At 41.0% G+C, this 15000-nt stretch overlaps 1 protein-coding gene across 2 annotated transcripts in view; it reads left to right on the forward strand.

Moving 5' to 3' along the window:
• Positions 1-12028: 12028 nt before the first annotated feature.
• LOC121855846 (phospholipase A2 A2-actitoxin-Ucs2a-like) overlaps positions 12029-15000 on the forward strand; it is a 7206-nt gene continuing 4234 nt past the window's right edge. The window contains exons 1-3 of one of the 2 annotated variants that reach the window (XM_042351009.1): positions 12029-12500; positions 13930-14126; positions 14931-15000. The exon at positions 14931-15000 is cut by the window's right edge and continues 211 nt beyond it. In XM_042351009.1, the coding sequence (XP_042206943.1) occupies positions 12434-12500; positions 13930-14126; positions 14931-15000 (334 nt within the window). In that variant the 5' untranslated portion in view covers positions 12029-12433. Of the gene's footprint in view, positions 12501-13088; positions 13187-13929; positions 14127-14930 lie in introns of those variants that run through there. The other variant, XM_042351010.1, reaches the window with a different exon arrangement.

Genomic DNA, 15000 nt, shown 5'->3' on the forward strand with positions numbered 1-15000 from the left:
AGAATAACTAAGTCCCCTCATCGAATATAACAAAGTCCCCTGATCGAGTATAACAAATTCCCCTGAACGAGTAGAACAAAGTCCCCTCATCGAATATAACAAAGGCCCCTCATCGAGTATAACAAAGTCCCATGATCGAGAATAACAAAGTCCCTCATCGAATATAACAAAGTCCCCTGATCGAGTATAACAAAGTCCCCTTATCGAGTATAACAAAGCCCCCTGATCGAATATAACAAAAGTGACTGAACGAGTATAACAAAGGCCACTGATCGAGTATAACAAAGTTCCCTGATCGAGTATGACAAAGCCCCCTAATTGAGTATAACAAAGTCCCCCTTATCGAGAATAACAATGTTCCCTGATCGAGTATAACAAAGCCCCCTGATCAAGTATAACAAAGGCCCCTGATCGAGTATAACAAAGGCCCTGATCATGTATAACAAAGACCCCTGATCGAATATAACAAAGACCCCCTAATCGAGAATAACAAAGTCCCCTAATCGAGTATAACAAAGCCCCCTGATCAAGTATAACAAAGGCTCCAAATCGAGTATAACAAAGTCCCAGGTCGAGTATGACAAAGTCCCCTGATCGAGTATAACCAAGGCCCCTGATCGGGTATAACAAAGGCCCCTGATCGAGAATAACAAAGTCCCCTGATCGAGTATAACAATGTCCCCTGATCGAGTAGAACAAAAACCCCTGGTCGAGTATAACAAAGTCCCCTGATCAAGTATAACAAAGGCCCTAGATCGAGAATAACAAAGTCCCCTGGTCGAGTATAACAAAGTCCCCTGAACGAGTATAACAAAGGCCCCTGATCGAGTATAACAAAGGACCCTAAAAGTCTATAACAATGTCCCTTGATCGAGTATAACAAAGCCCGCTCATCGAGTATATCAAAGTCCCCTGATCGAGTATAACAAAGTCCTTGATCGAGTATAACAAAGTCCCATGATCGAGTATAACAAATTCTCCTGATCGAGTATAACAAAGTCCCCTGATCGAGTATAACAAAGGCCTTTGATCGAGTATAACAAAGGCCCCTCATCGAGTATAACAAAGTTCCCTGATCGAGTATAACAAAGCTCCCAAATTGAGTATATCAAAGTCCCCCTTATCGAGAATAACAATGTCCCCTTATCGAGTATAACAAAGGCCCCTCATTAAGTATAACAAAGTCCCCTGATCGAGTATAACAAAGTCCCCTGATCGAGTATAACAAACTCCACTGATCGAGTATAACAAAGTCCCCTGATCGAGTATAACAAAGTCCCCTGATCGAGTATAACAAAAGTCCCTGATCCAGAGTATAACAAAGGCCCTGATCTGAGTATAATAATAAAGTTCCCATGATCGAGTATAAAAAAGTCCTCATCCGAATAAAACAAAGTCCTGATCGAGTATAACAAAGCCCCTGATCGAGTATAACAAAGTTCTGATCGATTATAACAAAGCCCTGATCGAGTATAAAGACCCCTTATCGAGAATAACAAAGTCACCTGATCGAGTATTACAAAGCCCTGATCAAGTATAACAAAGCCCTGGTCGAGTATAACAAAGACCCCTTATCGAGAATAACAAATCCCCTGACTGCTATATACAAAGCCCCTGATCAAGTATAACAAAGGCCCCTGATCGAGTATAACAAAGTCCCTGGTCGAGTATAACAAAGTCCCTGATCGAGTATAACAAAGGCCCCTGATCGAGTATAATAAAGTTCCGATCGAGTATAAAAACCTCATCGAATATAACAAAGTCCCTGATCGAGTATAATAAAGCCCTGATCGAGTATAACAAAGCCCCTTATCTTGAATATCAAAGTCCCTGATCGAGTATAACAAAGCCCCTGATCAAGTATAACAAAGCCCTGATCGAGTATAATATAACAAAGGCCCTGATCGAATATAACAAAGGCCCCTGATCGAGTATAACAAAGGCCTCTGATCGAGTATAACAAAATCCCATGATTGAGCATAACAAAGGCCCCTGGTCGAGTATAAAGCCCCTCATCGGGTAAACAAAGCCCTAATCGAGCATAACAAAGTCCCCTGAGCGAGATTAACAAAGTCCCCTGAACGAGTATAAAAAATTCCCCTAAACGAGTATATCAAAGGCCCCTGATGGCGTATAAAGTCCCTCATCGAGTATAACAAAGTCCCCAGATCGAGTATACCAAAGTCCCATGATCGAGTATAACAAAGCCCCTTGGTCGAGTATAACAAAGTCCCCTCATCGAGTATAACAAAGTCCCCTCACCGAGCATAACAAAGTCCCTCTTCGAGTATAACAAAGCCCCCTGATGAGTATAACAAAGTCCCCTGACCGAGTATAACAAAGGCCCCTCATCGAGTATAACAAAGTCCCAGCTCGAGGTAAAAAAGCCCCCTAATCGAGTATAACAAAGTCCCCTCGTCATGTATAGAAAGTCCCCTGATCGAGTATAACAAAGGCCCCTGATCGAGTATAAAATTCCCTGATCGAGTAAAACAACTCCCCTAATCGAGTATAACAAAATCCCCTGATCGAGTATAACAAAGTCCCTTGATCGAGTACAACAAAGTCCCCTCATCTGGTATAAAAGTCCCTGATCGAGTATAACAAAGGCCCCTGATCAAGTATAACAAAGGCCCCTGATCGAGTATAACAAAGTCCCCTGATCGCGTATAACAAAGTCCTCTGATCGAGTATAACAAAGGCCTCTCATCGAGTATAACAAAGTCCCATGATTGTGCATAACAAAGGCCCCTGGTCGAGTATAACAAAGTCCCCTGAGCGAGATTAACAAAGTCCCCTGATCGAGTATAAAAAATTCCACTAATCGAGTATAACAAAGGCCCCTGATGGCGTAAACAAAAGTCTCCTGATCGAGTATGACAAAATCCCTGATCGAGTATAACAAAGTCCCCGGGTCGAGTATAACAAAGTCCCGTGATCGAGTACAACAAAGTCCCCTGGTCGTGTATAAGAAAGTCCCCTGATCGAGTATACCAAAGCCCCCTGATCAAGTATAACAAAGCCCTGTGGTCGAGTATAACAAAGTCCCCTGGTCGAGTATAACAAAAGCCCTGATCGAGTATAACAAATGCCCCAGATCGCGTATAACAAAGGCCCCTGGTCGAGTATAACAAAGTCCCCTGATCGAGTATAACAAAGTCCCCTGATCGAGTATAACAAAGGCCCCTGATCGAGTATAGCAAAGTCGCCTGATCGAGGATAACAAAGGCCCTTGGAATATAACAAAGTCCCCTGGTTGAGTATAACAAAGTCCCCTGATCGAGTATAACAAAGTCTCCTGATCGAGAATAACAAAGGCCCCTCATCGAGTATAACAAAGACCCCTCATCGAGTATAACAAAGGCCCTTGATCGAGTATAATAAGTCCCCTGATCGAGTATAACAAAGTCCCCTGATCGAGTATAACAAAGTCCCCTGATCGAGTATAACAAAGTCCCCTTATCGAGTATAACAAAGTCCCCTTATCGAGTATAACAAAGGCCCCTCATTGAGTATAACAAAGTCCCTTCATCGAGCATAATAAAGCCCCACATCGAGTATAACAAAAGCCCCAAATAGAGTATAACAAAGGCCGCTGATCGAGTTTAACAAAATCCCCTGGTCGAGCATACCAAAGTCCCCTAGTCGAGTATAACATAGTCCCCTGATCGAGTATAACAAAGTTCCCTGGTCGAGTATAACAAAGTCCCTTGATTGAGTATACAAAAGGCCCCTCATTAAGTATAACAAAGTCCCCTCACCGAGCATAACAAAGTCCCTCTTCGAGTATAACAAAGCCCCTTATGAGTATAACAAAGTCCCCTGACCGAGTATAACAAAGGCCTATATAACAAAGTCCCTAGGAGGAGAATAGCAAAGTAACCTGATCGGGTATAACAAAGTCCCCTTATTGATATAACAAAGTCCCTGGTCAAGTATAACAAAGGCCCCTGATCGAGTATAACAAAGTCCCTGGTCGAGTATAACAGCGCCCTGATCGAGTATAACAAAGTCCCCTGGATGAGTATAACAAAGTCCCCTGGTCGAGTATAACAAAGTCCCCTAATCGAGTATAACAAAGTCCCTGGATCGAGTATAACAAACTCCCTTGATCGAGTATAACAAAGTCCCCTAATCGCGTATAACAAGGTCCAATGATCGAGTAAAACAAAGGCCCCTAATCGAGTACAACAAAGTCCCCTGATCTGATATAACAAAGTCCCCTCATCGAGTATAACAAAGGCCCTTGATCGAGTATAATAAGTCCTATGATCGAGTATAGCAATGGCCCCTGATCGAGAATTATAAAGTTCCCTTATCGAGTATAACAAAGTCCCCTGGTCGAGTATAACAAAGTCCCCTGATCGAGTATAACAAAGGCCCCTCATCGAGTATAACAAAGCCCCCTGATAGAGTATAACAAAGTCCCATGACCGAGTATAACAAAGGCCCCTAATCGAGTATAACAAGTCCCTGGTCGAGTATAACAAAGTCCCTTGGTCGAGTATAACAAGGCCCTGATCGAGTATAACAAAGTCCCCTGGTCGAGTATAACAAGGGCCCTGATCCAGTATAACAAAGTCCCTGATCGAGTATAACAAAGACCCCTGATCGAGTATCACAAAGTCCCCTCTTCGAATATAACAAAGGCCCCTAATCGAGTACAACAAAGTCCCCTGAGCTGGTATAATAAAGTCCCCTCATCGGGTATAACAAAGGCCCCTTATCGAGTATAATAAAGGCCCCTCATCGAGTATAAGAAAGACCCCTCATCGAGTATAACAAAGGCACTTGATCGAGTTTAATAAGTCCTATGATCAAGTATAATAAAGGCCCCTGATCGTGTATAACAAAGTTCCTGATCGAGTATAACAAAGGTCTCTCATCGAGTATAAAGTCTCATCGAGTATAACGAAGCCTCTTGATCGAGTATAACAAAATCCCCTGATCGAGTATAACAAAGCCCCCTGATCGAGCATAACAAAGCCCCTTGATCGAGTATAACAAGCCCTGATAGAGTATAACAAAGTCCTCTGATCGAGTATAACAAAGGCCCCTAATCGAGTATAACAAAGTCCCCTGGTCGAGTATACCAAAGTCCCCTGGTCGAGTATAACAAAGTCCCCTGATCGAGTATAACAAAGTCCCCTCATCAAGTATAACAAAGTCCCCTAGTCGAGTATAACAAAGTAACCTGATCGAGTATAACAAAGTCCCCTGAACGATAATAACAAAGTCCCCTGATCGAGTATACCAAAATTCCCTGATCGAGTATAACAAAGGCCTCTGATCGAGTCTAACAAGGTCACCTCATCGAATATAACAAAGGCCTCTAATCGAGTGTAACAAAGTCCCCTGATCGAGTATAACAAAGTCCCAACAAAGTCCCCTGATCTGGGATAACAAAGTCCACTGATCGAGAATAACAAATTCCCCTGATCGAGTATAACAAAGGCCTCTGATCGAGTATAACAACTGCCCCTGATCGAGTATAACAAAGTACCCAATTGAGTATAACACAGCCCCTGATCGATTATAACAAACTCCCCTCATCGAGTATAACAAAGTCTCCTGATCGAGTATATAAAGGCCCCTGATCGATTATATCAAAGGCCCCTCATCGAGTATAAAAGTCCCTGATCGAGGTATAACAAAGGCCCTAATCGAGTATAACAAAGTCACCTGATCGAGAATAGCAAAGTCTCCTGATCGAGTATATCAATGGCCCCTGATCGAGTATAACAAAGTCCCTGGATCGAGTATAACAAAGCCCCCTGATCATGTATAACAAACTCCCCTGATCAGGTAATAACCAAAGTCTCCTGATCGAGTATAACAAAGGCCTCTGATCGAGTATAACAACTTGCCCTGATCGAGTATAACAAAGTACCCAATCGAGTATAACACAGCCCCTGATCGATTATAACAAACTCCCCTCATCGAGTATGACAAAGTCCCCTGATCGAGTATAGCAAAGGCCCCTGATCGATTATAACAAAGGCCCCTCATCGAGTATAAAAAGTCCCCTGATCGAGTATAACAAAGGCCCTAATTGAGTATAACAAAGTCACCTGATCGAGAATAGCAAAGTCTCCTGATCGAGTATCAATGGCCCCTGATCGAGTATAACAAAGTCCCTGGATCGAGTATATAAAAAAGCCCTGATCGTGTATAACAAACTCCCCTGATCCAGTATAAAAGTCCCCCATCATTGTATAACAAAGTACCCTGACCGAGTATTACAAAGGCCCCTCATCGAGTACAACAAAGTCACCTGATCTGGTATAACAAAGGCCCCTAATCGAGTATAACAAACTCCCCTGATCGAGTATAACAAAATCCCCTGATCGAGTATAACAAAGTCCCCTGATCGAGTATAAAAAAGCCCTTGATCGAGTATAACAAAGTCCCCTGATCGAGTATAACAAAAGCCCCAGAACGAGTATACCAAAATCCCCTGATCGAGTATAACAAGTCCTGATCGAGTTTAACAAAGTTCCCTGATCGAGTATAATAAAGTCCCCTGGTCAAGTATAACAAAGGCCCCTCATCGAGTATAATAAAGGCCCCTGATCGAGTATAACAAAATCCCCTGATCGAGTATAAAAAAAGCCTCTGATCGAGTATAACAAAGTCCCCTAGTCGAGTATAACACAGTAACCTAATCGAGTATAACAATGTCCTCTAAACGAGAATAACAAAGTCCCCTGATCGAGTATACCAAAAATCCCTGGTCGAGTATAACACAGTCCCCTGATCGAGTATAACAAAGTCCCCTAATCGAGTAAAACAAAGTCCCCTGATTGCGCATAACAAAGTCCCCTAATCGAGTACAACAAAGTCCCATGATCGAGTATAACAAAGTCCCCTGATCGAGTATAAAAAGTCCCTGATCGAGCATAACAAATCCCCCTGATCGAGCATAACAAAGTCCCCTGATCGAGTATAACAAAGTCCCCTCTTCAAGTATAACAAAGCCCCCTCATCGAGTATAACAAAGGCCCCTGATCGAGTATAACAAAGTCCCCTTATCGAGTATAACAAGACCCTATATAAATTGAACCACATAAATAAATAATAACCTCATCCTACCGTATCTCAATTACCACTGAAGCTCCTCGTGAGTCAATTACATATCTTTAGTCTTCTTCACGCCAAAAAATGTATCCAAATGAGGGAATATTAAAAAATAAATCCAACCTTAATCGAACATACAAGATTTAATAAATATTTGAGGATAAATTAATTTATATCGTAATATAAAAAGAAGCAATGAGGAAAACGTAAATAAAAATAATCATAAATAATTATACTGTACATTACTCCAAATTGTTTAGCTTCGGAAACACTCGTATATAGTTACCACCTATATCGATAAAAAAATGTGATGTCTTAGATATGCCTAGCAGCGCCATCTGTTGACCAGACCCGATACTATACGAGAAACGTTTTAAACATGGTATTACTCATTGTCATGTAAACAAACTATAGTATTTGTAAACAAGCCATAGCATATGTAAACAAACCATAGAATATGTAAACAAGCCATAGTATATGTAAACAAAGCAGACGACGCACAGTGCTCACTACCTGCCATCTATTGAGCCGACCCAACAGTTTTAAGAGTTAATGATCTCAGCGATTTGGTTAGTTTTCCTGATTTACTTAATTATATCATAAAAAACTTTAATATTACTAACACATTTACTTTCATCTAATACTACTATAATACTTTTCAAATTGACTAAACCCTTAACTCAGAAAACCTTTTCTGTTAAAATATGATGGAAATACTTCCAGACTACAACAATGGTAGTTACCATACCTTACTGGGTGGTTACCACTGATTAGTAATAGATAGATAGATAGATAGATAGAGATAGATAATTCCATGTGCTCTAATCTCTCAGGGTAGCCGAGGTGCCGTAGTGCAGGTACCAGTCTGTTGGCCCTCCTTTAGACATTTTCATTCAACTGACAGTCCCTAGCATATCTCGGGGACCAAACGGGGTGACAGTACTCCAAACAGGATGACAGTACTCCAGACGGAGTGACAGCGCTCCAGACGGGGTGACAGTGCTCCAGACGGGGTGACAGCGCTCCAGACGGGGTGACAGCGCTCCAGACGGGGTGACAGCGCTCCAGACGGGGTGACAGCGCTCCAGACGGGGTGACAGTGATCCAGACGGGGTGACAGTACTGTAGTGATGGGTTGTCAGACCACAGCTTACGTCTCAGAAACAGTCCAGATCTGACCCGACATTAGGGGGGGTCAAGTGTAAGGGTACCCCTCGCGGCCGTTCAAAGGGGGTTACAAATCATCCAGCACCCCTCCCCATGTCACACGGCCGCAACAAATATATAAGAGACACCCAGTCAGAAGAAGAGCCCACCTGCCGACTCTCCCCCAATATACACAATAACCTTCAGTACATCTCAGAAAAGGGTCAGACCTGACCTTACATTAGCGAGGTCAAATGTAAAGGACCCTCGCAGCCCAAGTCAAGGGGCCACAACTCAACCCGCACCCCTCATGTCACACGGCCCCACCAACTATGTTAACAGGCACCCAGTCAGCAGAAGAGGCCACCTGTCTCCAATATATACAACTTTAGTCTCAGAAAAAGTCCAGACCTGACATTAGCGAGGTCAAATGTAAGGGAGACTCTTCGCCCCGATCAGCTCAACCTGACAGCCTGTCTCCCAATATATAAGACGTCGTAGCCCTCCCTCACGAGAGAGTCGACGGAGCAGAGTCGAGACAGTCAAACAGAGAGAGCAGGAGGCAAGCCCGCCTCCGGTTGGGAACGAGACTCCCCTCCGGACACCGGTGCCCAGCTAAGCAGTCTCCCATAGAGACAGCCCAGAATCACCTGCTAGGCCTCCCCCAGGTCACGTGAGTTTTTGTCAGAGCTATCCATGGAATGAGTTACTTACGTGGGAAGTGTATTCATTTCATTTTTGTGTCCGAGAATCAGTGTCTAGTAACGTAATATGAAGTCCTAGTAACGTAAATGTAATGTCCTAGTAACTTTGATAGAAGGTGCCATTGTCATAATTAATAAATAGTTGTAACGAAGCAGTGTTTGAGAATCGTCCTTAAGAACGTAATAGATGTGTATTGAATTGACGTATAAGATAAGATAAGTGTATTGACACTGTAAATAACGAACACGGCCACGCTACCAAATTCTTCCTCTCTTTTACCTTCTACTAAATATTCTCTCTATACTTCCTACACTTAAAACGCTTCATTACAGTACTCCAGACGGGGTGACTACTCCAGACGGGGAAGTACCTCACCTTCTACGGCTCTGTTTCATACCTAAGCCTACGTATCAAAGCTTAAATCTTTTGTTTTTCTTTTATCCTCTTCACCATTGATCGGCTCGTTAGCCGCTTGAGCGATTGGTTCACGCCTCTCTTACGCACTGTTGGCAAGTACTGGGCATGAACCGGCTCCTGAATGTACAGTACATGTAGCAGTCTAACTGAAGAGGAGATAGGGGGCTGGTGACAGTGAACGATGATCAAGTGAAAATGACAGAAGGGGCTGATTGATGGTGTATAGTGACTTGCAGACAGTATAGGCTGTTAGTTTTGAGTGAAGATTATACTGGTGAAAGAGGCGAGGCTCACCCGGCCATCAACACTACCATGTGTTAGTATGAGTGGTAGAGGTCGGGCGTCATTCTCGGTCGAAAGTTAGTTACGATAAGACTTTTTTTTTCATCTTATACAGTTTTTAATCTCTTATCTAAGTTTCCAAAAAATAGTAGGGCATATAGCAAGCTCATGCACTTAGCTATAATATTTGCCAGGCTATGTAAAGTTCTCAGTTTATATATTACAGTTATAGTGAAATTAGGAAATAAGGAGGTGAATGAACGCTACACATGTGGTGGCCGGCAGGGATAGTAACAGTATTAGTCTTCTGGAATTCAATTTCAATTGTTTATTCCTTGATACAGGAAGCGGGATCCTAGTGCTGTCACTAGGTACCCCTGTACAATGACACCAGAAGCATCTGGCAAGTGTGACAAGTATACAGTATAAATATTATAAAGGGGCTTACTAAAGCCTAAAGAAGGAAGGATATTCCTTTAACACAGTGGTTCTCAACCTTGTTTGCCCCATGCACCCCTTTCACCATATGTCAGAATGTCATTCCCCCCTCCTTTCCAAGATTGTCTGCCTCAAAAAGTGCATTCCAAATAATATGCATATAATACTGAAAATCCTTTATTTTTTCCATATTAGTACATATACATTTAAAATTTTATATGGATTATTTTTATAGTGGAGTTTTACAAATTAAATGCCACTTGAAAATGTTGATGGATTTATAAAACTTGAATAAAAGTAAAATAGTTTTGTTTTTTTTATATAATGAATTACTTAACAGACCAAACTGAAGCATAATGCAATAAACAAAAAGTTCAATAGAATACCAGGATATTGTAAATTTGTAATTAATTTTATTCAGATGAAGATTACAGTCAATGAGAAACCTGTGATTGTTTTTTCTTCGCCAATTCTGGGATACGCGGAGGAGTGCTTGAAAGGGCACAACGCAGGTCATTTTCTGCCTCTAATCTACTACGTTGCTTCGTTTTAATTTGCAACAGAGTTGAAAAGCCTGACTCACAAAGATATGTCGACACAAACGGAAGCAATGCACGGATAGCTCTTTCTGCCACTTTTGGGTAGGAATCGCACATCAAGGGCCAAAATTCTGTGATTGATTTCTCATCGAACATATCTCTTGCTCCCGAATCAGTTTCCCCCCCCCCTGAAAACCTGAATTCCCCCCTGGTTGAGAACCCCTGCTTTAACACAATCAATGTTTTTTACAAAATATCTGGCCAGTATGGGGAGGATCATCGTGTCTCCGTCAGGGGGTCGTGGAGTGGTGGTCCAGCAGGCGTCACGGAAGCGTTGTGTGTGGGGACATCTTAGGAGGTAGTGGATAAGGGTGCTGCTGTCGGGTCTTCTGCATAATGCACAAGAGCGTTGCTCAGGGGATGCGGGGATACCAATCTCCCAAGCAAAGTCATACCCAATGATGATACGGGCAGCAATCACGTCCCCTTTCCGAGACCCTTTCCCATAGACGTACGAGAGGTCAGGAAGTTTACGGAGGACATCTTCTGGAATTTCACATTTTTGATTAGTCATTTCACTTTTTTCTTGGGGGGGAGGGGGGAGCTATTTTGTTCTCAGCAAATGACGTTCTCCTGAAAGTTTTAAAGTTTTAGTCGGCGTCCTGAACTGTCCAGCACTGAAAATTGTGAATCATTAAAAATTTATAAAATTTTCATCATTCAAAATAATTCTGAGTGAAAGGATTTACAACAAGTAACTCTCATTAAATCTGTTGATAAAAGTTGTTAGCATTCACTACAATTTTGCAGTTACTAGAGATGAACATACGAGTGTTATACAACATAAAATGCACTAATCTTCGGACTCGCCCAGACAGAAACGATCAAACACATGACACAATAAGAATAACCCAGACGTACGTAATGTTCCAGGGAAAAGGTTGTTCGGTGTTAATTTGACGGCTTTCACCCCAGCAGCGACATATGGCTAACATAGCAGCGCGAGCAACAGGGGCTTATGTGACGCTATACCATACTTACCCTCCGGATCTGGCAAACGAGACCATTTAAGCATTGTCTCCCACACAGTTGTGGAAATGGACTAACTACAGCATTTCGAACAAAACTATTTCTAAAAAAAATGGTAAAGATTGACAAAGTTGTTTTTCTCTTTGTGTGTGCGAGCGATAGTGTATTTAGCTTTAGTGCCATAATATTACTTTATAAGTGTACAATACAACAGTGCAATATTTATAATACGCTGATAATCATGAAATCATACATCCTCTTCACACTTGCTTAAGCCCGCACGTGTAGTAGTGACGATAACTTGAGATGATCCTGGCGCCGTACAGCCTTCTTCCGCTGACTCCCTCTGGCAACATGCAGGAGCGGCGGGGAGAAAGCTTCGTCGTCCGCCGTCTGTTGTCACTTCTGGTTGCTCTGTGTAGCTCAGTTCCAGGTCTTGGCTCAGTCTATAGTCTTCCACGCTTCGGCTAGCAGGTCCTGGGGACTTCCTCTTGTTTATCCCTGCAGAAGTTTTACCATGGTGTTGGAGTGTCGTTAACAGTGAAAACATGACATTTCAGAAAGTAATGTGTGATTTGTGTTACCATTAGCGGACACTCGTTAAACCATGAGAAAATTCTAAAGTAAAATTTACAGAAAAACAAAGTATCTACTAACAAGGACAAACTGAAAATTTATAAGAGGATTTAATCTATTTTTTGACAATTACCTAAAGTACTCGGAGAGAAACAAAGACTTATCCACATCCTGGAGGTGCTGACTAACACTATACAGTAGGCGGGAGGGACCACGGCGCGAAGATGGCCATCGCTGGCTCAGCTGTCAGATTAGTGGTGATGTGGTGTGTCACGCTGGCGGCGCTGCACGGTGAGTAGTCCAAGTAGGAGTGAGCCAAGGCCAGAGTGCATGGTTATTAAGTCTTCTCTCTGTATTATTCTTGTCTTCTAGAGTCTGGAATCCTATAAATTCTCTCAGCCCCCGTAAATCATTGAAATATTGTAATTTTTACGCCTCGCGTCAGATAAGAGTGACTTTATAAGGGTTTGGGTTACAAAAATTTCGAATTATAGTAATTAATGTTAAGTAATGATTCTTGAAATATTTTAAATTATATTTTATACGTTTTATAATGAGTACAGACTGACTTTACCTTTTAAACATTAACTTTTAACATTCCAGACATGTCTAAGCATATCAGCATTTCTTATCTCCAGCTAATCTTTGTAATTAATTTTTATTACGACAAGCACCTCAGAATATCGTTCGACGAAAGTCTTTCCATAAAAGATGCAGCCTCTTTAACAACCACGGAACAGCAGCCAGGAAATATAAACAATGATGGAAAAATAAAACATAAAAAATCATTTGAACTAAAAATCGGTCATAAATCACTTGAACGAGTGAGAGGTGTGTGAAGGAGAAAGTTAGAAAGCTTCAGAATGATATTGGTCGCAACAGGTGGGCGAGTTTCACTGTGTTGCTCCGGAGAGGTGACGTTTACCTGCGTGTGGATGCTCAATGAGTCGCGTGATATTTTATTCTCCCAACTAAAGGTAAACAAGTCGATCTAGTTATGGTAGTCTCCAAGTTCTTGTAACACTTTGGCTAGATTGGCTTCTCTTAGGTTTGTCAGCCGTTTTGTACACTGTGACTGGATATGACGGTAGAGAATACGTGAGATGAAGAGAAAGAAATAGATAAGAAGAGATCGAACGTGCAGAGAGATCAATAAATGTTTAAAAAAAATGAATGGTATTTGAGATTAGTGGAAGCAATGTTTTGATTTAAATGAAAAGTTAATGGAACCTGTGGTCCTTAAAATTCTGGAAACATACACAAGTTAACTCTATATCCTTTATTACATTAAACGCCAGTGATCTACATACTGTACTGTAGTGTAGATAGTTTATACTATAATTTACTTTGTGATTGGAGATAGTAGCAATACTTCTTTTTAAACATTGTATGATATTCATGATTGTCCACTAAACAGATCCAAATGAATTAGACTTTAAAATACATTCAATAATCTCACTATGCGAGATGGTTATATAATAGAATATATTTGTCACCCAAGCATTGTCGTTTGTTTTCTATGAAGTATCGTTTTCTTTAATTATTTCATAGATAACTACTAGAATATATCAAAGCTTGGAAATCTGTGTTGAAAGATAATGACAACTTTTCATCTGATGTTTTAAAAGGTTTTATACAGTATATATATATATATATATATATATATATATATATATATATATATATATATATATATATATATATACATATATCTTGACAGTGGATGCAGCCCCCAAAACCGTAGCAGAACACAAGATTAATTTCGGATGGCCAAATTTTTTCAATCCTGAGATGGGAATGAGAAGGGAGAAAGGAAGTAAGAATGGGGAGAATATTAAGGAAGAGGAAGAAGGCAACGAAGTCAACACAGACCAGGAGAAGGATGAGTACGAGGCGCTAATTGACTATACTCTTAAGGTGAGTTACAGAAGTGGTCACTGGACTATATTAAGGTTGACTGTCTTACTCCGCCCTCATGGTTGTTATTGATCTCATTTTTGAGAGTGAGTTATAAAAATAAAACGCCTCCTTTTATAGCTCACTGGTGACATTCTGAAAGCTCGGTTTGTGACTGAACTATGTCATTGTTTTTATAGTCAAGATGGATTCGTAAATTAACTGTAATTGTAGCCTATCACTTTCATCCGTTTCGAGGTGTTTGTGTATGAAATATGGGTTCTTTATGTATGTTCGTAAAACTGTATCTGCCTGAACAGTATATAAAGTCAAATAAAGAATATGAATAGGTAAATAAATTAAATATAATTACATACAAAATTCTAACTAAATTTTTTTTAATAATTGTCTTGTGTAAAAAAATAGTTTTTTTTTTGTTTTTTTTTTTTTTACGGGATAAAACTTTTTTTTATTCTCAGTTTACCCATTTTATCACATTCCTCTTGGGTACAGTATTTCCAGGATGGGAGACTAATATTTGATACCCTTGAGGATGGTTAGCATACATTGCTTCCTGACTTGGCTAATGTACTGCACTTTGTCACTATAATAATTATTGAGTTAATCGAGTGGATTATGAAGTCCAGGATACAGTCTCATAGTTCACTCTTGCATTTTCTCGTCTCGTCTCGTCTCTCTCTCACTCTCTCTCACTCTCTCTCTCTCTCTCTCTCTCTCCATTTTTACCATAATTTCTTTCCAAAATGTTTTCACTAGCTACTGTACATTGACTATCACACTAACATGGTGTCCCACTATCCACAGGGAGGTCTACGAGGTACTCTATTGCTTCTCAACTCCACCAAAATGGGCGACATAGGAAACCTGACCGTCA

This window comes from Homarus americanus, unplaced genomic scaffold, assembly GCF_018991925.1.
Source record: "Homarus americanus isolate GMGI-L3 unplaced genomic scaffold, GMGI_Hamer_2.0 scaffold14072, whole genome shotgun sequence".
Classification (NCBI taxonomy): domain Eukaryota; kingdom Metazoa; phylum Arthropoda; class Malacostraca; order Decapoda; family Nephropidae; genus Homarus; species Homarus americanus.